This window comes from Anarhichas minor, unplaced genomic scaffold (genome assembly GCF_050575085.1).
Source record: "Anarhichas minor isolate MPS153535 unplaced genomic scaffold, ASM5057508v1 ptg000035l, whole genome shotgun sequence".
Classification (NCBI taxonomy): domain Eukaryota; kingdom Metazoa; phylum Chordata; class Actinopteri; order Perciformes; family Anarhichadidae; genus Anarhichas; species Anarhichas minor.
This window is the reverse complement of record NW_027466481.1, coordinates 1834138-1857805: the sequence shown is the minus strand read 5'-3', so window position 1 is coordinate 1857805 and position 23668 is coordinate 1834138. Positions and strand designations below refer to the sequence as shown.

The following is a 23668-nucleotide window of genomic DNA, read 5'->3' as shown; positions in this document are numbered from 1 at the left end:
CAAAAAATATGACCCCAGTTAAGTGTTTTTTAAAATGCTCTTTGAAGACTAGGCTATGCAACATTTACTTTGTCACAGTTGATCAATGTGAAACAGTTAGAAGTTATTATTAGGCACCCTGATCATAACCATAAAATATGAATGTTAATCTCCATGCAGAAAACTGGCATTTATTGACACTTGAGATCAAACTTTATATTCTGTTTTGTAATTGTGGCACAAAAGCAATAATTGTATAAGCTGCTCTTTAAAAGGTGTACAAAGTGATATTTCTATGAATTAAATGACTGTATTGGGAAATGAAACGGGTGCTCGTAGTTATGAAATCACAGAGAATTTTGAGTTCTAAGTTTTTAAAGGAGATCTCCGGGTTATCATACTCCTATGACACCTGTTTACTTTCTATTTACAATTTACCACAAAAACCTATAGTACAAGTACAGCATCTGAGAAGTTGCTTTTAAAGACACGACAGACTTCCCATCCACCAGTCTCCCCCTGACAACTGACAACCATAACGCTTCTGTTGATGCTTTCATGCTCCACACACCCCATTTCCACTGAGAGTTGGTGTAATAAAACTTCGACATGGGCCTAAGAACTGCACACAAGCATCAAATAGTCAGCAGCATGCATCAGCCTTCACCCAAACAAGCCACTCTCATGATTAAAATCAGCTTTTGTGGAATAGATTCACCTCCTGGGCTTGTTGTATGGTCTCTGAGACAGAAACTGGGTGAGTTACATAAATATATCTAACAACAGTTGTGAATAGGGGGAGATCTGTTCTGAGTCAAACTGAGACTGACAACTGTGGAAGTCTGGACGTAACTACTGAGGCTCACAGGATACACGATGACAGCCCTGAAATCTGACTGACACTGGAAGCACATGGAAATAATGGAGGCAGGTCAGCTAAAAAAAAGAAGAAGAACATGAACCCGAGCTTTGGGTGCATTTGCTCACGTAATCTTTGTCCTTTATTTGGGCGTACTGTCAAATTTAAAATGGAAATTTCAACAAAGGCCCCTAAATTGAAAAGGAAACAGTGTTGTATCTGAGGAAACATGGCACAGTAGGAGAGGAAATGGGTGTAGATCAGGGAACAAAAGGAAATAAAGGAGGTGAAGGAAAAGAGAGATCAGTGTATTATTGACAGAGCATATGATCATATTGTTGGCTCGATCATAAAGGATGGCTTTAGTCGGTATGTGATGGAGAGACAGGCAGTATAACAAGATAGAAAATAGAGCAGACGCATGTTTTACATTCAGAAGGTAATGGGAGCCCCCTGCTGGTTAGAGGAGCATTGGACTGAACGCAGATTTAAATCATGCTCTGGATTTTCTGTTGATTTTGTCACATTTAAATTTTGGATTAAAGAGACACCTCAGAAAAAAAGGCAAATGGAGGCACAGACCAAAGCAAAGGAAAGGACTTTACCCCTCAAAACTAACACGAAACAAAACCCTTGTTTTGCGTGAACCAAGAACCTCAAACTCAAACTAAAACCAACTAAGCTCTAAAACAACACAAAATGACTTTGTGTTTGCAGGAAGCTGGTTTCTCGCTCCCCTCCACCTGTCCTCCTTCAGAGCCTGACGCGTCAATCAGCACAGGTGAAACCTCTCTGTCCATCAGAGGCTTGTGACAAAAGAAAAAGAAAAAAACTGAAAATATGGAGTGCGTTACATGCAACTGTTTATTTTTCTGATATTATTTATTTCAAATATTTTTTTATGTCCTATTGTTGGAAAAAATATGAAAGACCCCAAACCAATAATTAGAAAGTAATATGATCCACTGTTTACTCATCATGCGATTTGTGACTCATGATACGCATTTAAAGGCCTTTTGAAAACAAGAGTTACGCTTTTGAAGAAATAAACGGTTTTAAAATATGTCAAGGAGAAAAGCAAACATTTTACAATGAAACCTTTAAAATGCAGTGACTGTGTCACTATTGTTGTTGTTGTAGAGTGAACATTAGCAGTCATAATTCTTAATACTGCTTTTTTCCCTTTGCTTTTTAGGCCTGTTTCAGCTCGTCTTCTTCGAAAAATAAACTAGAGTAAAGTGACAAAAGGAAGAAGAAACACAGAAAATTACATTTACTTATTCATGCTTTGTCAGAACCTTTAGTGCAGTAGTCTTTTATTATAGCATACCAGAAAAACAAAACAACAGATTAAAACATACAAGACAAAAACACTAAATCTGAGATAAAATAATATTTAAATGCCATGTTCTTTCATGTCACAACAGTAAGAATGTTAAAAACGCACGCTTTGCACAGCCTCAGTCACAATCAGAAAATGAAAGTCAGTTAAGTCATCAAGTCAGTGCACCTGACATTATCTCACCACACACACACACACACACATTCACATTTCACACACGTCATATAATTGTGCAGCACATTTGCCCTCCCTGATGTCCGAGGAGAGAAAAGGTGGTTTACAAATGCTAATATTATGTAATAATCACATCGCTCTGCCAAATCTCTACACTGAAATCCTCTGCCCTCTGCGCAGGTTAAGTGAGATAATCCTCAACTAATCCAGTTATTACTGCCTTTAATCTCTTAATCCAGTTTTTCCTAAACTATAGATTAGATCAAGTTTGCTGACAGGTAGGAAGGGCCCTTTTTGTGGTTTAAGGCACTTTGGGAAAGAAGATATCACCATGCAACCCCAAGAAAGGGCTGTATTGTGCAGCCTATGTAACAGATTCAACAGCGGATACATCAGTTGTATTTACCTGAACCTTAATGATCACATGTTACACTGTCAGCAGCTGCATCTCGAGCTGGGAAAGAGACAAATGTTAGCTCTGCAGGCAGCTATGTGTCGTACACCCACCTCATCTGTAAGTAATAAAGAATTTCATCAATTAGCGTAACTCTCTTTCAGTACAAGTAATTGTAGAAGCCCCCTGTTGTGGAGTAAACTCATGTTATACTGTAAAAGTATCGTAGAAGTATCTATTAGTATATTCCAGAGTATCTTCAGGTCATATTATAATTCGTCCTTTCTTTTAAAGATTAAATACAAAACATATTTCTAATCTGTTCTCTATTTGTGTGGTGGGAGTATGTGGGCCTAAAAAAGGGTAAAGTAAAGGTTTAAAACCTGCTTTATTATAACTTTTTTTTGTTTGTTGTGACGTGGCTGTAAAAGGACATTTAGATTCAGATAAAAGGGGACTTCTACACTAGCTGTACAGTTCAGTTACAGGACATCCTGTGTTTAATATAGCCTCCTCCATAAACTTCCTTCACCCAACCTCTTCATCATATTGTTTATACTCTCCAGATTCCTTCATCACGAGCAGCTACTAGTTGCTCTTTGTCTTCAGCTCTGCCAGCTTGCTGGTGACAAAGTTCCACTTGAAGGACGTGTCCTCGCTCCCTCCTCCCAGAGCGACGTATTTGGAGAAGCTGTTGTTGCTGCTCCGTCCTCCTCCTCCTTCACTCTCCTCTTCCTGAGGGATCTGCCCACCCTGGCTCTCCTCCCCTCCGGCCTCTGTCACCCCCTCCTCACCCTGACCCGCTGCTGCCTCGTTTGCTGCAGCAGCAGCAGCAGCAGCTGCAGCTTCCGTCTGCTTCTTGGCAGCCCAGTTGGCCGCAAAGCTGTCCCAGATTGCTGTGCGCTTAGTGGGACGAGGAGGCTCCTCCGGCTTTATTGCAAGTGGACTGAGGATTAAGATAAAAGTAGTGGGGTGAAACACACAATCAACATTGTCAACTAAATGTTTTCTGATTTTACATTTTATTCTAGTTTTCTACTCATTATAATGGCTGATACAGAAAAAAACAAAGATAAATTGGTCAAAAATAAGGTTTACTGCAGATTGACTTTTGGGGAAATACACTTATGCACTTTCTTTTGGTGAGTTAGTTGTCCGCAAGAAGATACAGCCAGAGCCCAGTTAGCTTAGCTTAGCATGAAGACTGCAAACTGGGGGAAACAGCTAGCCTGGTTTTGTCCAAAGTAGCAAAATCGGTGAGATTTAGAGGTGCTGGTGGTTGGATTTTGTTACTTTTGGACTGCCAGGCTAGCACTTCCCCCCTGTTTCCAGTCTTTATGCTAAGCTAAGCTAACCTGACTGCAGCTTTATATTTAGGGGACAGAGACTGGTAACTATCTTCTCGTTTAACTGATGGCAGGAGAGAAAATAATCGGATATTTTCCAAAACTACTGCTTTAAATGCAGTAATTTACAGTAAATGCTGTTCAGGAAAAAGTAAACCTAGAAGTCTGTAAAACTTTGATGTTCTAACCAAATTTAGCCCAGGGTTGCATCTAATCAAAGCTTACATTCATAGTTTTAGTTAGATTTTGTTATAATTTCCTTTTTTGTCATTCAGTTTGTCAGTGAGCTAAGTAGGCTACAAGAAACTATAAAAATACCCAACAAACCAGCCCTGTTTCACCGACACAAACCCCACAGATGGTACAAGGTGCGAGAATGACATCCGTCCGGGGAGAAAGAGGACAGATGTCAACAAAAGAGAAAGATTTCAACTCACTGGTCGGGGACTGGCGGGCTCTCAGTCTCCTCTAGAAGCTGGTGTTCATCTTCTTTGTTGAAGAGAGATGATAGTCTGTTCCAGCTTTTAGTCCCGGCCCCCTGCATCTGGACACACAACCAACCACACAGGTGGGGTCAAAGGTCAAAGTGGGTATACATTTAGGTGGTTTCAGAGGATCAGTCGAACAATGGTCTTCTGATACTTTAATGATTTTACATCCACTTATTATGATATTCCTCTTTACTGACACAACACTGAGGATGTGTAATACATTTAACAGTTAGGCCTATATGATTCTAAACTGTATTTGTTTACTTACTTTCTTGGCCAGCTGGGATACAGCGTTGGGCCCCTCGTCCTCCTGCACGGGACTCACATCATTCTCCACCTCTGTGACCTGCAAACGGCAGAAAATACAAGACAAAATGGATGTACCTGTCCACGCAGCAACGTCCTGATGCGAATACAGATGCACAGGATTTGTGCACCATCTAGTGCAAAATGTGGATACTACAACCTGTAGAAAACCCAGAACAAGACCTAAAAGCGCACATCAAGAAATGTTCATCACAAATGTAGAAGGCAGAGACCACTTTTAAATAGTATTTCCACACCAGTGTATGTTTTGAGATCATGGCGATACACTTTAGCTGTGTCATATTTCACAAGTGCGCATGGAGTAATGTCGACTCAAATAGCACTCTGCACATCCCTCCAAATGGAAACTATCTCTCCAAACACACACAGTGTTCCCTGTCGTCCCTGTAGATGCCCTGGCATTGCGACAGACCACTGTTTGAAGCTGTCGGCTGGCTGGTCTGAGTACACCCTGAGCCCCCCCGCCCATGTCAGTCAGACGGTGGAATGCCAACTAATCCGTTTGTTCAGCTCCCGTGCAGGATCGAGTTTCTGGGTCCTCCAGAGATCCGGGTAAACGCAACACTGTGTCTCTTCCGTTGGTACCAAACCTTGGATGGAGTACAGGTGTCGCAATGAGGCCGTGTAAAGCAATGGTAGTAGAAGAAGAAGTGGAGTCAGAGACTGAAGTTAAAGTACAAGTACAACAATGTTAAATACTCCATTAAAAGTAAAAGTCTTGTGTTGAAACACTTAATTGAGAAAAATTACTGTTACTAATGTAGCTGGAGGAGGTGGAGCTACTTTTAATCACTTTATATACAGTTTGGTGTCCAGTGGTTCCCAATTGAAGGCGTGCAAAATAAATCTGGGAGGTTGTGAGATGATTTATGAAAGAAGAAAAACAGATTTTCTTGAATTGCCTCTTTTTTATGTGAAATATTAACTTTTACCTTGAGCAACTATACAGTCATCTGTTAAGGTTACAGCAGAACGTGTGTGCAGGGGGTCACCAGCCAAAAAGATCGGTGACCACTGGTTTAATCTTCAAAAATGTTTTATAATCTCATCGTTATAAAATTGTAATCTGAAAAGTAACATGTAAATATAGTGTACTATAGTGTAGCGGGGCAGAAGTAACATAGCAAGTAACATAAAATGGAAATACTACCTAAAAATTGTATAATGAAATGTGATACTGAGATATTTTCCACCACTGATCACATGCCTTGTAATGTTGCCTTGATGTAAAATACTTCAGTTACAAACTGCTTTATTGAGGCTGTTAATACATCTGCTACTGGTTTAACCTTTGACACTGGAAACAATTCGATCAGTTAATAATTCAGTCAAAATAGCCAAAATACACAAGAGGAAGTATGTGGGCCTAACTTCTGCATTAAAGTTCCCTTTGCACGTAAAACAAAACAGTCTAGCAAGCTCGTCTGACCCTGTGATGAATAAAACACGATCAGCAAACCAAACCTGGTGACTCTCTGACTCCATGTCAACTTTCTGACACTTTAATACAACCATTTGAATCAGTGAGATGGAGAAAGTTGTAAATTGTGTACCTCTTCAGGAGTGTCCTCCTCATACTCAGGGTTGAGAGTCTTCAGCACTTTGCTCTTATAGACTTTCCACACCGGATTCATACTTGCACAAATAGATGCTCAACACGCAGGGCAAGACCTGTGAAGACCTCTTTATGCCTCTGTGGTCCACCCTCCGGCAAGTCTCCGCGTCCAGCCTCAGCTCGTCTCAATTGGGCCGACTTTGACCTGTTTCCATGCGTAAAAGTTCTCAGCAGCTCAGCAGCAGGGCAGAGGACCAGTTCAGCACCGAGGCCCGCACTGTTTCATGTTGTTTCTCCCGCTCTGATAGTGTCGGTCTCGTCAAGCAAACGGAGTTGACAGCTGCTTTCGTCCCCACAGAGTGTCTGAACAGGTAAAGCTAGGAAGCTGTGCTGCAAGCGCCCACGCAGGTGTGTACACACACACTCTCACACACACACACACACACACACACACACACACACACACACACACACAGTGAATTTCAGTGTCACGGTTCAGAATCCCTGCCTTGGTTACCTGGAAACAGGTGTGTATTTCCTCATGTATATTTCAGAGGGTCTCTTTCCCAGAGCCAGAGGTCCATTGTCAGCCAGTGTTGGTAGACTGGCTCATGTAACCCTGATGCATATGCACGCACACACACACACAAACACACACAAACGCACGCACAGTATTGACATGTTCATGCTCAAATCTGGATGATTTGTTTTTTTCATGCTGCAGCAGCTTCACTTCCTTTTCGCAGGTTGTTTTCTCATAATTGGAGATAACAACCCTCCTTCAAAATGAGCAGTTTCCAATTAAAGTGGGGTGTTAACTCTTCATAATGTGTTTTTAGAAACACGCATTAACTACTTGTTGTCTGATCTGTAATTCCCGACACACACGCGTTCATACCTGCAGTTTATTCATGGCTACACAAGTTAATACCATCTCACCGCACAACCCCACTGTTACCAGCCACTTCCTCGCGAGTCGTCCTCCTCTGCTCTCATTGGTTGCCGCAGCATATCAGCTGGACACCAATCAGTTTCAGGTTCACCGCAAAGGTGGGGTTTTTTTTTTGTGACCGGTCGCTTAGCAACCTGAGATGGCCTGTGAGTGCCGCGTAGATAAAGAGAGATGTATAAAGTTTTGATGACTGATTGAGTTTCACCAGCCACCCGCAACAGCACAGCAGAGTACAGAAATACACACTGTTTTGCTTATTTGCTTAAAACTACTAAATACGATTCTGACTCGATACATCTCGATTATCTATTTTATTGCAGCAATGATTCAAGCAATGAATCGACATGAACGCAGTACTTGCTATACGTTTATGTAAATCTAACCAAATTAGCCTGAAGGATAATCTCGATTCATCAGAGAAATGTGAGCTATCTTGTCCTATAGCTCTCCTGTTCCTGGTTTTGTTTACCGTACAAGTTGGGCGGTAATGAAGCTGTACGGTCGGGCAGATCCATAAAACCAACCTGAATTATGGATGCAGTTCTATGGACGACACGTCTGTGCACACAGACTGATGGATGTCTGTTATTTGAAGACCATGCCAGTTTGTTTTAGGCCGCTCATGTTTCAGAGTGGAAAAGACACACCCATGTATTTACCCGAGTAAACACACCACACCAGGGCAGTGGATTCTTATGGAGGCAGCACGGCTTCTTTAATCTCGACTGTGCCAGTGAAGTAACCTACACATAAACGTTTAATTATGTCAAACAGGACTTTTGCAGAAAAGAAGATAATAGTTGACAAAGTCTACTCACTGTGTAGTTAAAGTGCATATACGTATTTGCATATAATTACATGTAAATATATATATATATATATATATATATATATATCACCTTTCACTAAAGGTCACAGTCTATTATTCAGTGGTGGAAGTAGTATTCAGATCTCTTTCTTTAGTTTAAGTATTAGCAACAAAATGTACTCACTTATTGCAGAATGGCCTCTTTCAGAGTGTTATATTATTGCATATTTTGTATTCTGATATTATTATTATTATTTTTATTGATGCATTAACACGTATGGAGCAACTTGATGGTGGAGGTGGAGCTAGTTTGAATTACTTTATATACAGTTAGACAGTTAAATCTACTACAAAGCATCATTTCATAAGATTTTCTTTATTGTTGAGTATGTAAAATTTTAATGTGTAAAGTAAATATATGTAGCGGAGTAAAAGTAGCAGGAATGAAAGGATGTACAAATGTACTTAAGTACAGTGCTTGTGTAAAGAATCACAGACATAATATGAGATGTTTTTCTCAAGTGAATCTGGAATTCAAATAATGTGCATGATCGAAACGTCGGTATAGATAATTGACAAAATAACAAGTTCCTCTTTCTTGAGCTTTCAGTCACATTTTGTGAGCTTCGTCATCACATTCCTTCGTACCAAGCCTCTGAGATGAAAGCTCAGATGTCGCTGAAAGTGTTGACCTTCTCAGTCAAACTGCGGTTCTCAACTTCAACAATGAGCCTTCAAGCTCAGTATAGATATTGTTGAAAATGTAATTTTTAAAATTTATGAACATATTTTAACCTATCTTTAAATCTCTGCTAATAGTCCCTGACATGATCTGAGTGTGAAAGGGTCAGTCTCACTACTGAAATAAAAACCTTGTACCAGTGAAGCCTCCATATTACCTCTTCTCTCTTCCTTCTTCCAAGTTACCTCTTACTTTCACTTTCACTGGGATTTCCTTATCAATTACTGCCTGGTATTTGCTTTTCATCTGGAAATCATCCAAAGAGAAACATACCTGTTACAGGTCGTAGCGTCAGATTACCACAAGGTGGCTCAAGAGCCCTTTACAGCGCTGACCATCTGGTTTTGGATGTCATGAGAAAGCTTGAATCTCAGATGTGCAGTGATTATTAACATGACTTAATTATCATGTAACAATCTGCTTATGCTGATATTAAGTAGTGAGGGAGATATTTCAATACTAAAAAAGAATAAATGACACAATACAGTATGAAGATTAGTAGAAAGCAGCTTGCATACCCTTTGCTAAATTTGAATGTCTGTCCTATATCTGGAAATCCATCCATGCAAATAGACATTTTGGGTAGGAGAGGCACACCCAATGAGATAAACATGTGCATGTTGTATCTAGCTGTGGTGTGCAAGAAAGTTTAAAGCTGATGTTATATGGCAAGACCACGAAGAAACAGCTTTTATGCTCTCAGTATTTCATCAAACATGCAAAGATAGCAGTCTAAATCTCACACCCCACACTGCCCTCTCGTGAATATAAGCTCACAGAGGTTTATACGGAGGCCACAGTCAGCTGTTCTGTTTTAAAATAAATGCAGCACAGATATGTCGTTGTTTTAAATGTTCCAGTTCAAACGCCTCTGTGAATGTGGGTCTATACCTTTGTCTCGCAGCAGTCTATGTCTTAAAATTATCTTAACATAAACTATTTATATTTGAATGTTTCACGAAAGAATTGTATGTTGTTAACCTTTTTGCTTGTTGCCCCAAAGTGCCACTTCGTAAACTGGCAGATGAGGGGAATGAAGACTGTGAGATGGTTTTTGTCGCAAGTGATTGATGCAATTTATAAATCTCAATGCATGACTGTTACTGACACATGGTGATATTAATAATAATCATAATAATAATCTGGGGGATAATTTGACAACCAAAGAGCTTCTTTGTTTCTTTACTTAAACACAGCTTAACAAACACTTACTTCCTTCCCACCATTAACATGAACCAAAGTCCATGCTAATGTCTGCAGGTGCCTGAGTACACATGCATGTGCATCGTATGCATGTGATACATCCTTTTTTGGGGGTGTTGTGTTATGAGCCTTGCCTCCCTTTTTGGACCTCTAGGGGGTGCTCCAGTGTTGTGCTTCAGAGATATGGAACAGAATGTACAGAACACAGTGTGCAAATGTATGATATTCACATACAAGCACACAGCGCCAACACGCAAGCCTGTTCAAAGTCACCTAAGGGAAATGAACAACAACCTCTTCTGAGGATCTCCGGCATTATCTATCTATCACAGGCGTGGGTCATGTGAATGTAAAAGCACACGAGAGATCCTTCCCAACAAAAATAATGAAGATTTTGGTTCAGTGAAAACTAATCCTGCAGACAAAAGGGAAGAAGGCTGGAGCAAATCAATTCAACCTCGTTTGTACAAGCACAAGGCAGCAGGGTGCTACGTGAGCAATGGAGGGGAGAGGGTGGCAGTCTTTGCTGACCTGAGAGAGAGAGAGAGAGAGAGAGAGAGAGAGAGAGAGAGAGAGAGAGAGAAGAAGGAGAGAGAGAATGCCACCCCTAAATGGACCTGAATGTAAAGATAGAGCCATGGGAAGATAAGAACAGGGCGGTCCTCAAACACAACATGAGCCATGAGTTGAATGAGTAAGTGGCCTGCTGAACTTTATGTTAATGCTATATTTATTCTGCTGTGTGTCCTGTTAGAAAATAAACCATGAGTGAGATACTGTAGTGTTGAAGGACAAGGCAAATGTGACTCAACGTTTTTAGGTTTAAATGATCTGACGCTCACTTTCAGCTATAGGTGGATTGATCAGTTTGTTGAGGGGGAATTTCAGTATGCAGGTCAGATTGTCGGACAGCTGGTTAGTCTGCCGTATATGTAGGCCTCACACACAGGTTCTCCAAAAAAACAGGCCACGACAGAAGGTCGATCTGTCAGTAAATAGTGAAGCATTCCAGTGATCAGTGGAGACACTGGGGTCTAAAACAGATGATTAAATCAGCTTTTCACCAGGATGGACGAGTCCTCCGGCCAGTTCGAATCAGCTTAAGCAAAACTGTTGTGCTCATCAGATGATTGAACTCCGGCATTTGTCATTTATCCTTCTGTTTAATGAGAATGCTAAGCCAAGATGGTGATCGTGGTAAACATTATACCTGCTAAATATAAGTGTGTTAGCATTGCTGACATGAACATAGAGCTCAAAGCACCACTGTGCCTCGCAGAGCTGCTGGCACGGCGGACAATGACTAAATAATAATTAGAAAGGGACTGCTGTCTTTCCCGGATTATTAACAGAGCTCTAGCCGAGAACAGAAAGCAGCGTGTGTGTGGTGTCAATGTCTACATGCTGCGATAGTTCTGCTGTTGTGGTTCAGTCCCTGCATCTGGGTGGGGACATTTTGGCAAAATGACACAGTGGGGTTATTTTGGTGAGGAGAATCAGGGTTCACACAAGTTTAAAGCTAAACAGGGACAATTTGCTTTCACACGTGAGTTTGTGTGTGGTTGCATAGGCACTAGTTTGTACCCTGAGGACACTTCAGGAGCTGTTTTCACTGTATGTGGTTGTGTGCTTCTCTGTGCGCCCGTGCAAGAATTTTTTCTTTTCAGGATTTAACCTGTTCAAACCGGCTGTGAAAAAGTTACAAGCAGGTTTTTACTGCGCTGCTGGAGGCTGTTCCCAAGGCCCACCGTTTAGCTCCACAGGAATTTAAAGTTCAAGACCAAGAAGAAAACAGACATACAGCCTCACAGAAAAAACTATGATGTTGTACACAGATGTGATAGACTCAGACATTCAAAGATTCAAATGAAAACACATGGCTCCATACACACAGATTGTAAATGTCATGGTACCCACACTAAAAGGTGGATTTTTAGTTTCCATCAAAGCAGAACACATGGCTGATTAACTACTTTAGAGATCATAACAAAATAAACATAGAAAGAAATGATATTCATTCTCATTTCATAAACAACAGACCATATCCTTGAAGGGGAGAACTTACTGTAAATACAGTCTACATGCATGTGTGTGTCAATACATGAGCTCACTCCATGCCGTGTAATTCATGTACTGTATCTGTATGGTGAAAGTCGACTTAACTCGACTTGTAGTACCCGTACTTTTCTCCATTTCATTTTCGTGACATTATCTTCAACTCGACACTCGCTGGATCCTTTCAACGGCAACCAAACAGAAGAACGTCTGCTCTTGGTCATTTGTAGGGTGTAGTGTGCGTAGTGTGCGTAGTGTTGTGTCGCACATAGTTTTGACGGTTGACATATTTTCAAATCTGGATGGGGTGAAAAATAAAATGCTATTGACCGTCGCTTGGCTATCTAAACATGGCAGGTTTGTGCAGGATGTCCCTTGTTGGATTATTCTCTTTGACCAATCAGTGGTCTGCGTTGTTTTTAACTTCACCTTCTCGTATCGGCTCAGCTCGCTTGGAACCTCGTCCAAGGCGGTGCCAAGAATATAGTGGTTCTACTGGTACTATCCACAACGAGTTGAGTAGAGCAGTGTTGTACTGTGCAGTGGAAACGAGGGATGGAGGGATCAGACGTGACGATGAGAAAGTTACAGCTATCTATGAACTCTGCATTCTATTTGTAGCAGTCTTGGGTTTCGAGTTCTCTAACAGATGTGAGTGGACCTTTATCCTGTGCTGGATGAGTTACATGTACAGTAGTTGATGACGGAAAAGGAAAGGGGGGGTGTAGTAGATAGTATTCAACACAGCAGTGGGTGTTTCATTTTGACACAAGCAACATGTGCGAGCAGCATGCAAAGAATTTGTTTGTTGTAAGCCAAGGTACAGCTTGTTTTTGCATTTGTTATGACCACACTCTAGCATGCAAACACATCTATAAAAGCCCAAAAAGATGCAGGTATAAGCAGGCAAACAGGCTGACACAGGGACAAACTACATTAGTGCAGGGCCTAAATCTTTGCTTACCCTCACTCAGCAGTTACAAGCCCAATGTGTGACTCTAGGAAATCAGTGAACGTCTCTACATGGATTTTGGAGCACCAGAACTTATTGAAGATGACACAAAGTAACCTAAAGTCATATTCTGTATCTTATTTGAACATGATTGCTGATTGCTGGGTCAAATTCCACGGCCTCCTGAGAAAAATGTGGGCAGAGAGAGAGAATTTGTGAGTATTACCTTCCCCTTGTCATTGATCCCATGTGGTAGCTAATAGTAATAATCCCGCACTGAATGCACAGCTGTCAAACAGACAAGCAAATGTTTTTTGCATGTTTTTATGATATACTCATAACCAGGTAATTACTATTACATTTCAGGATATAATCTCAGAGATTGAGAAGACAGTTTGCAGGAGCCTTTAAGTATCTCAGTGTGTCGTAACCACGGAGCGATTCCCATGAAAAGGTGCAACTTCAAAATGTAGTGATACAATTAAAGATATTTTAGTTAGTTTTAGTTTTGACAAATGAGTCATTTGAAGATGACGGGTACACACTGGAAAGTGCCTGTGTAGGTGCAAGTGAGTACTGTCATGATACAACTTATATAAGATCCTGTTTACAGCGGAGAAGAAGGTCACATGGCCTGAAGGTATACCCTTGCAGTGATATATGTCAATGTCGTACGATGGCATTGAGCTGGGAAAGGTGATCTATTCCTAATAAAACACTCCACATTTGGGTAAGACATTTTCTAACCAAGCAGTATTGCACAGGTGTGGAGAATGAGGCAAAAAAGTCTGTGAATACTGGAAAGAGAGGAGAGACAATAAAAACAAGTATTGCAGTGTAACAGAAACCTCCCACACTTTGTCCACATAAATACTCTATAAATGCAAACACCTGAAGCTCTCAAACAGTGACTGAAACTACGTGAAAACACCTTATATGTATAACAGTATGTCCAGGGAGATAATTGCAGAACACTATCTGCTCATGACAGAAATAAGACTCTATAATTCCCAAACCACTGTCTATTCCCAGCTCTGGCTCCCACAGTCACTAGTATTCTTAAAAACATCCATCGACAGTATAGACAGGAAATCACCAGCTTACTGCTCTTCTCATGCAGCGGCTCAGCAAAAAATGTGCCCATGAAAACCTTGTGGGGTGTTGAAACAACATTCTCAGGCTTTCATTGGCAAAAGGACGGGTCTGAACTGATTTCAAAAAGGGATAAATGGATGCAGAAAATACTGGGGTCAGTTTTGACTAATGTCCAATATAGTGGGATCGTTTTTCCACCACTTAATCACTTGTTGGAGGTAAATATTTTACTCAAAACAGCTGACATATGTGAATTCTTCAAATAATCTGAATTACATTGAAAACTACTTCAACTTTACATTTACAGACTTCAATAAAGACAAAAGGAGTTGACAAGCTGCTTGATTTCACAGCAGACTTTAATGATTTTACCATGTTATGCGTGGAAGGATGACGTCCAACAGTTAAAATACTCAACATCTGCTCTGAATATATATATATATATATATATATATATATCCTAGCATGTGTTCATGACACTGCGAGGCACAAACTTGCGTGACGGTGCTGAATGTTTGTAGTTTATTAAGTCACGACTTCCTCCTTCAGTGATTTCCATTTAAGCTTTCTTCAGCGCTGACACAGTGCTGTGGAGAAAGGTCTAACTAACAACGACGGTTTTGCAACATGTTCTGCAAATGATTTCCTCCATGTGTTTCCTGTTGGCATGACAAAAGATGAACAAATGGTTTTAGATTGAGTGACAACATTGTTGTAAGATTTTTTTTTTTTTTTAATTGAAACAACAGAAATAGGTTTAAACAAGAGTTAGCCATGCTAGCAGCTCTGTCAGGTTGAGCTAAATGCTAATACCAGCATGCTAACTTGCTCACAACGACAATGCTACATGACAATGTTTATCATGTTAGTCATCTTAGTTCAGAGTGTTGCTAACATATGTTTAGCACCACACACAGCTGAGGCTGGCAGGAACATCATTAGTTTCGTCATTAGTCATTTATCCAGAATATTCATAGAATAAGTGACACCATGTTTGCCACACTGCACATTATTTAGGCAAGTAGTCGCAGTGTAAAAATCTATAGGGTTTGTCTGATATCTATCGCTGCATACTTTCTGTTTGTCCCGAATGGACCACATCAATTAGCAACAGTCATAAAGCAAAATAATCATAAACCCAGTGGGGGGAAAAAAACTTTGAGCCCATGAATAGAGAAACAAACAGCTCTTAGAGTCCAGAGATAAGCCGCTTTTCAGTAAATCCTAATGAAAAGGAAGCCATAGGGAGATAGAAAAAAAATCTGAGTGAGATTAGGAGACAGAACATGGCATCCTACATCACTGACCTGGCAGTTTAAAGGGCTGAGATACTGAAGCACTAACAGCTACAGCAAACCTATAAACACAACTTTACAATTGTCAGGTTAACTTATATAGCACATTGCATTTTACTTGTTTGTTTTTGGGGCATGGCAGGTTGTCCTGTGGCCCATGAAAGTGATTAAAAAACAAAACATATTTTTCGTTATTATGTGGTCTTTTTCGAAGTAAAAGTCTATATTTAAAGATGATTTGATGTAGCAACAGATAAAAGTGGATGCTGCCGATTGTGCTGCAGGGTGGGGTTGTCGGGGATCTGAGAGACACTGTGTTTTTTCTGCAGTCGGCACGTTTGACGCCAGTGGCTCCCCGTGCAGAGGCCACCCTCCAGAATGAACCTCCATCCAGCACATGCTCCAGCCGGGCACGTGCACGTTGCCGTCTCTTCAGCCTGACTCAGCCAGGGGAGCTGAGATGTGACCCGATGTGGTCTCTGCACATAAACAGGGACGTTGATTTGCAGGACTGTGGTTAACATTCTTTATGTTTGCCTCTTCATGATGCCGATATACTGTTTTGTGCGTCCTTGCACCAGCTCTACATCGATCATGTCATATACATTCAACAGTATATTCATACAACTATTTATTTTATTTTTCGTGTGAACATCCAAGTGCCACACTATGAATACCAGCCAGGAGAGACTATCTGAAAATGTGCACCGTTATCCCCAATATAGAAACAGCAACGCGTCATACTAACTAGTTCTTTTCACCCTCCCTTAGACGCAATCCTGTGAGCAACTCCTGCAATTCTGTTTTTGGGTCTCAAAATTGACACAGCTTGTGGGGCCTAGAAATGTAAAAAAAAAAGATTTCTGGAGACAGCCAAGAGTGAGCACATACTCAAGAACATTTTTCAAAAAAACTGATAATAAAAACAACCACGAAGAAGCCTGTGAAGGCCTTGAGGTGCAACTGGCAAAATGAGCCCCCTCGCTAACTCTACAGAAGTGGTTGAAACTTGGTGGGTTGGTCAGCGAGCATTAACATGTCAAATGGCCTTTCTGTTTTCTTTTGCTTCTATAATGTTCTTGTCAGATGGACATAATCAAACTTGTGGATTAAAAAAAATGCTGACAAAGTATGGCCTGAAATGCTCATAGCCTTGGTCCACAAGCTTTCTTAACCCGGTCCTAAATATATATGATGATGGTGACTATGAACTAATTCATGCGACTTTTCAGCAGTAGGCTGATCACGAGTTCATAAAATGACATTCAGGAAATATATGTTAATGTCTTTATTGAACAAAAAGCAGCAGCAAAACATATAATTTGTTCACAGGAGGGAGGAAATGCCTTGTGAGGCTCAAACACGAAGGGGCATGTACAATACTGTTTGACAGAAAGTAAAGCTAAAGTGCTATTATGCTTCAAATGGAGTTTACCATATTGCTTCATTATTATACAGCCTGTCAAGAATAAATCATATCTAAAGACGATACATACAGATTCATTGTGCACACACACACACATACACACACACGTTGAGCATATTTCTCATAATTGCGCGTCAAGGAGGTTATGAACATTAAAGGTGACAGTCATCTGAGAATGAGCCTCAGTCCTGTTGGCGTCTTTTTTGCACCTGCAGCTCCAAATTCCACCAATCTCTACAAAAAGCATCTACCAAACCATCGCATCTGCAGAACTTCACTTGGTTTTGACTGTTGAGGCCAACTCTTTGAGTGCAATCGTATGCCCCTTTGTGACAATTCTTTAGATATATCAAAACTAAATAAAACAAAGGGAATGGAACCCCCACTTCCATCCCAAATAATGATCTTCGACACCCACATTCCCCACCAATGACCTTATCCCCATCCCTTTGTCTCTGTGGCTCAGAACCAGGCCGATGTTGGTGACGCACCACCGGTTAGCCAATGGGCGCCCTTCGTTAAGGGTTGTGTCCTTAACTTGCATCACTGAGACGGCAAAGCGAGGTTTTTTTGCCCAGTGATGTGCGAGGGGGTAGGGCGATGGGGAGGGGCTTGCGGCGTGGGCAGAGGGGCACGTGGCACCCAACGAGGCCTCAGCCTGTCACAGGGCATCACATCAGACCATGAACAGGCATGCGCACTTTCTAAACTCCACGCCCTGCGAGAGAAAGGAGAGGACATGCGGGAAAGCTATCACCAATCTGCCTCAAACCTGTCTGTGTTGCAGGGGAACATGGGAACCAAGTGTTTTTAGTTCACTCACACTTATAAACCGTGTGTAACTGAGGAAATAGGAGTCTAAAAACATGAAGAATATTTCATAAATACTCATGTGTTCAAAATGGCTGCCACTTAATATAGAGGACAAATGCTGCTAGTGAGTTCTTTAATTTACCATCCAGACGTCATATTACGAGCTAACCAACCAAATTAATCCCAGATCTCCCCCAACGTCCCATTTGCTTGCATTTTGAAACTTGACATTCAAGGTAGAACATGATGTTCTCCTTGGAACTAATAGACTTGTTGACCATGTTGTCCCAAAACCTTCCATTCCTCACATGCCTTTATTGCTTCCTACTCTGACTCTCAATCCAAGCCATCATTACAGAACCACATTTTTGCAAATTCACGATACATTTGGGCTTGCGTGAGAAGATGGCACACTAGCAGGCGCGAAAAAAGGCTGCTTCACTGAAAGACACAATGTGTGCATCAGCTCAACTACTTCCTGTTGCGTGCAGATGAAGCCCAGAGCCTCTGTTACAGGAAATACTGCAGCTCTGTAGCCCCCAGCGCCAACAGAGGAACTGTTCGAACTCAACTCAGAGACTGTTTTTACGTCATTGAACACTCACTGCGCGTCTCATTCAAAATAGTCACAGCTTTATTAAATCTTTACAAAATAGTAAAATAATAAATTCATCATTAAAACAAGACAGGCTGATTTTGATTAAAAGTCTGCACACCCATGCAATATTCATTAAAGTTAGGCGTTTGCATTAACATGTAGTAGATATTGCAGGAAGGGTTCTTAACCAGTGTGCTTATTAAAGATAATCACACATCTCAACATGACTTCATTGATTTATGATAAAATAGTGTGAAATCACAGGAAAAATAATATATAATTAATGAGTAGTTTTAAGTCCCTTTGAAGATCTAATGTAGCGTTTAAAAATGCACTTTTGTGCAACTATTCACTGAATCTTTGACACCCGACAGATACATTTCACAAGTATATACTGTATGTTTGTGAATACAGCTCTTAATGTGTTCACAAGGATCTGCAAGGTTCTTTCGAGAAGGAACAAAGAATTACAGAAAACCTGAAACAAAAACGGTTTGGGCTAAATTTGAATCCCCTTTAACCCTGTCCTGGGCCTGCCATCACTTCATTACAAGGTACATCTCAATTGCAGTCAGCCTTTCCCTTAAAAAGGCATTACTGGTCTTTTATTTAACCCCTTTTGGACAAGTGTTGAGCTGCGGCAAAATTCACAGTTATTCAAGAGTTCCCCCTCCCTTTTTGTAGCTCAGAACAGTATAGACGGCATCTTGCGAGCATGTACTTTTGTAATGACTAATGGTCAGACCCAGTTGGCAGTCAGCTGGTTTTGATCACCCACCCAAACCAGTCCATAAAACCGCAGTCTTATCCACAACCCCAAGTGAGCCATCCCCCACAAAGCCCTGACAACGAGTACAGAAAACACATGGTGTGTGTGTGTGAGGGATCCCAGATATTCAGTGTCTTGAGTGCAACTATGACTGCGAGGTCAGAAAAGTGCGGTCCTGGATGACACTGCTGCGTCGCTGCGTCTCTGCACCTGGCCCACCCCCCCTCCCCCCCCGGCCCCCCCTGCCCCCCCCCCCCCTCCACCTCCTTCACTTCTCATTGGCTCATCCGTTATCTCCACGATCAGAGTAGTGAAGTCTCTTCAGGGCGCAGGCTGGACCTGGACCTTCTCCGTCATCTGTCTGGCACTGTAGTAGGACAAGCTCAGGCCCATGATGGCCAGCATCATGGCTATCTGGTTGACGGCGCGGTCCTGTGGCTGCGTCTGCACCTCACCGGCCACTTGCCTCTGCAGAGAGAGAGAAAAAGAACCAGGGCAAGGGTCAGAGGTCAGCCAACAGTTGAAACAATGAGCCATTTATTGGCCAAACATTCAAATATTTTGTCCTAAGAGACTTCTCTTTAAAGACCAAACATCTGCAGCTTTAGCTCCACAGCCCTCTGCCGTGTGGCCAAACCCACAGCAGCAAAAGTCATTAAACATTCAGGAAGGGAGAGACTTGAGCAAAAGGGGAACACAATGTTCTGGGCACAAAAGGAGCTAAATATGCATCTGGGATCCATCGGCTTGTATTTTATAGAGTGACTGCCCACATTTGATTATGCGTGTCTCTGAATGTACAGCTCCTCCTTACCCCCTATGACTCCAGCAGTGAGATAGGAATGTTAGCATTTTAGAAAAGCTCAGGCTACCAACACCCCTTCCCATATTTAAAGAAAGCACACACACACACACACACACACACACACACACACACACCTTATCAAAATGCTGGTGTGACTGCCTTCAGAGCCAATGGCAGGTTTCTAGACCATTTGAAAAAGGTAATTTTTTAACAGTTATGATTATTGTTTTATTTTTAAGACTTCATCAAGGAGATATTTACAGAAAAGTTGTTCAGAAATTTTAAAACAATTTTTTTTGCAGATCTACTTGATCCATGCCAAGTGGTTTCAACAGTTGTTTTTTTAAAGGAGATGTTACTGTAGAGCACAACTGTACAAAAACATGAAAGTGGTACTGGATATTGAACAGCTACCTTTCCTTATATACAAAAAAAAAAAAAAATGCAAATTAGCACTTGGCAATGATGAGACTGCTCGGTTAGAAGTTGTGTGAACTTGATTTTCTGGGGAAATTTTGCCCTGAAGCACAAATTTATAAATTTGCATTTGAGTCGAACCACGTTGAAATCTTTGTCGCCACTGTAGGAGACTCTCCAAAATACATATTCAGCATTAAAACTGTACTGTCCCGCTAATGTGTCAAATCGCATGTAAGAGGCAGTCATTTTGCTCCGGTCTGTTGGAGCTTTTGAGTCGATGTAAAGCCACATGGGGCGACAGCCTTTGTTTCCAAATTAGCGAACAAAGACTTTACACAGCGGGCGAGACATATGGAGGGTCGCTACTGATGAGTGGATTATGACAGCGGGACGAACAAAAGAAACTTATATCAATGATTAGTGTCACCCCTAATTATAGCGGCGATGAAAGCGGATTGTGGGTCACAGAACAGCACCGGGCCCCTTGTGTGACGCAGTCCAGATTAGAACCAGTGTTAATGTCTATACAAGCAAAGGATAAAGACCAACTGTGATGGACAGCTAAAACACAATTTGCCAAAAGTGAAAATGAAGCTCTTTAGCAAGAATTGAACTCCGACAGATGGTTTGGTGATTATGTGCCATTATAAAACACCCGTCATACATTTTCATCCTCAGAAACGATCAAATTAGAGTTATGCAAAGTATATCCCAGCCATCATCTGCACACACTGTGGTGAATCTGCACATACCTGGAGGAGGCGGAAGTATCCGGGTGTCAGCCTGCCCAGTCTGATGATCATGTCTGTTGATGTGGTGAGAGGTGGGACCAAACAGAGGGAAGAGCTGGGGTGGCTCTCAAGACCTGCAAAGAAAAAAAAAAAGAAAAACTAAAAAAAAAAAAAAATCACGGAGAATTCACTTAACTGCGCAGAAATGTGACAGATACCGACAGAAATACAGCCAGGAAACTAAAATATCCACCAGAAGTTAAAGTCAGTCGAGTCTCTAAAACATATGGACAAAAATATATATATAAATGTAAATCTAGTATCCAGTCGTTACTCAACTTCTATAGAAGCATCAGATACAATCTACTTTCCTAACCAAATTTTTAGAAGAGTTTTTGAGTACTGCTGCTAAAAGAGGAAGAGAACATTGCCTCCCAAATAAACCATCTGACCTATGCAAGAGGGAGGAACACGTCTCGCCTGCAGGCACGGCACTAAACTCCCATGTGCTGATCCAATAGGAGCGCCATATAGAGAAAACATACCATACAAGTGATCATATAATATTTTAGATCCGACCTACTTGACACCATTTCCTCCCGGAATGCCCCTTAAACCCCTCCGTTATTAAAACCGTCATGCTTGCACCAAAGCAACAGAGCATCTATTCATGCTGCGCTCCAAACTGATGCAAAGGAAAAAGGACAATTTTGTTCATTCACGCATGGACAATTCTGTGTAACCGATTAAGAAAGTGGCATTTTGCATGATTGTTGGACAACCAATTGTTGAGTAGGAGCACCAAAGCATATGGAGGGATGGATGTCCGTCCAACCGTGGCTTACAAGAACAAAGAGTACAGGGAGAAGGCAAGAATTAACATTTACAAATTGGATGTTCTCTACTGTTGAAAGGATGGGAAAGAGTCATCCCAAGAGTTAAAGATGGAGCAGATGAGGCTGTACATTATAAAAAGACACAAACTCCAAAAGGTGATAAGACAACAAGGGACGTCACGCTCAGCTGGGATTGACAACGTTTGTGATCAAGGCTCCAGGGAAGGCGAGGAGGAGGAGGATCAGGTAGAAACATGTGTGAAGCATTAATGTGCCAACCTGGTTTGAGTTACCTCTCACGAGAAACAGAAATGCAATCCAAGCTTTCAAAGCAGCTCCTGGTGTAAAATAAATTGCTGTTATTCGACCAAACTGGTCGAGATTCCTCACCTCCCAGAGGCCGTTTTGATTGGCGAAAAAAAAAAAGCCCAAAACAGAGCAGCGGGACCCTCCACTTCCCAACCACGCTGAAAAATCCTAACAGATGCCAACCAGAGAGCGACGAACTTGAACTACTGAGAGCTTCTGCACCGCGCTCCACCTTTTTATACAGCTTCACTCTCACCCAACCCGATCTGCGGGCTCGCCTTCAAGCACACGCCCACTTTCAGAACACATACATGCTGTCGAAATGCATTACTCTCAATGGGTTACCTTCACCCAAACGAACCCTCCTCCCAAAACTAGAAAAACCCTTTGTGAACCGTCAGATATGATGTTAAATAGGAATAACGCAAACAGAACAACACTGCCTTCTTCTAAGCAGCACGCATGTCAGAGAGTAGAGTTACATAACCAGCCTGATGTGGCCATTTAATCTCAGCTGGAGCAGAAATGAAATGCCACAGACCTCAGGACAGTCCAGATTAGAAACATGAGACTACAATAGTCTTCTTTTATTAACATTTATTTTAGCCGTGTGTATTAATAGCTCTAGTGGCTGTCGGTGTTATATAATCTGTTTCCATTTCACTGAACAAATAGTCACGATCCATGATGACAAGCTAGTGTTAACATCACGCTGCAACTGACATAAATCATCACAAGGCATTATCAGGATATTTGGGCTTCGTGGAGTTTGATCACACCTTGAACAAACACAAAAAATTTGCATCTGATCAACAAGGAGGTACGTAGGGCTGCTAATGCCAGTGTCAAACAAGAACCAAATAAGTCACATTAACAACAAGTTGAACTCATTTGAGGTCTTTACAGCATAAAAGATGCAATCAAAGAGTCCAAGCAAGTCTACTATAATCTCATACAAGTAGTTTTTAGGTGTCAAAGATCTGAGTGTGTGGAGGCACATTAGGAGAAAAATAAAACTGATTTCAGTAATTACCGGTGGCTCATTTCCCATTGATCAATTGGCAGTAATGGAGATGCAGGCTCGTTGCCAACCAGGTCTCCATAAGACAGGAACAGCTCAGGGAATGGCGTTTCATCCACACTCAACAAGCGCTTTCCCCTTTCTGTGTTTTAAACTCAAAATTTAAAATCACTTGGCTGCTGTGTTTTGTATTTTTTGTCGTCCGAGTTTCTTCTGTAACAACATACAGTTCCTCATGTTCCTCTAACACATACCTTTAGCAGACTTCCTAATAAACACCTTTACGGTCTTCTGTTTAGGTTTGAGACTTAAAGTTTTTAGCAGACAGCCTGCGTTTCAAACTGGCGGTGAGACGTTTGAAAGAAGTGGGC

General features: G+C 41.4%; 1 protein-coding gene across 1 annotated transcript; it reads right to left on the bottom strand.

The window, feature by feature from the left end:
* Positions 1-3336: 3336 nt before the first annotated feature.
* On the bottom strand, positions 3337-6546 carry LOC142965684 (uncharacterized). Its single transcript, XM_076106736.1, has 4 exons — positions 6466-6546; positions 4854-4931; positions 4532-4638; positions 3337-3694 (listed from the first exon to the last, which is right to left on the bottom strand). The coding sequence occupies exons 1-4, from the start codon at positions 6544-6546 to the stop codon at positions 3337-3339; spliced, it is 624 nt and encodes a 207-aa protein (XP_075962851.1).
* Positions 6547-23668: the final 17122 nt, after the last annotated feature.

Excerpts from the sequence above, each read along its gene's own strand:
- LOC142965684 (XM_076106736.1), bottom strand. The coding sequence starts at position 6,546 with ATGAATCCGGTGTGGAAAGTCTATAAGAGCAAAGTGCTGAAGACTCTC. Across the intron at positions 4,639-4,853 it reads TATCCCAGCTGGCCAAGAAA|ATGCAGGGGGCCGGGACTAA; the intron begins GTAAGTAAACAA and ends TTGTGTGTCCAG. Across the intron at positions 3,695-4,531 it reads AGCCCGCCAGTCCCCGACCA|TCCACTTGCAATAAAGCCGG; the intron begins GTGAGTTGAAAT and ends CTTAATCCTCAG.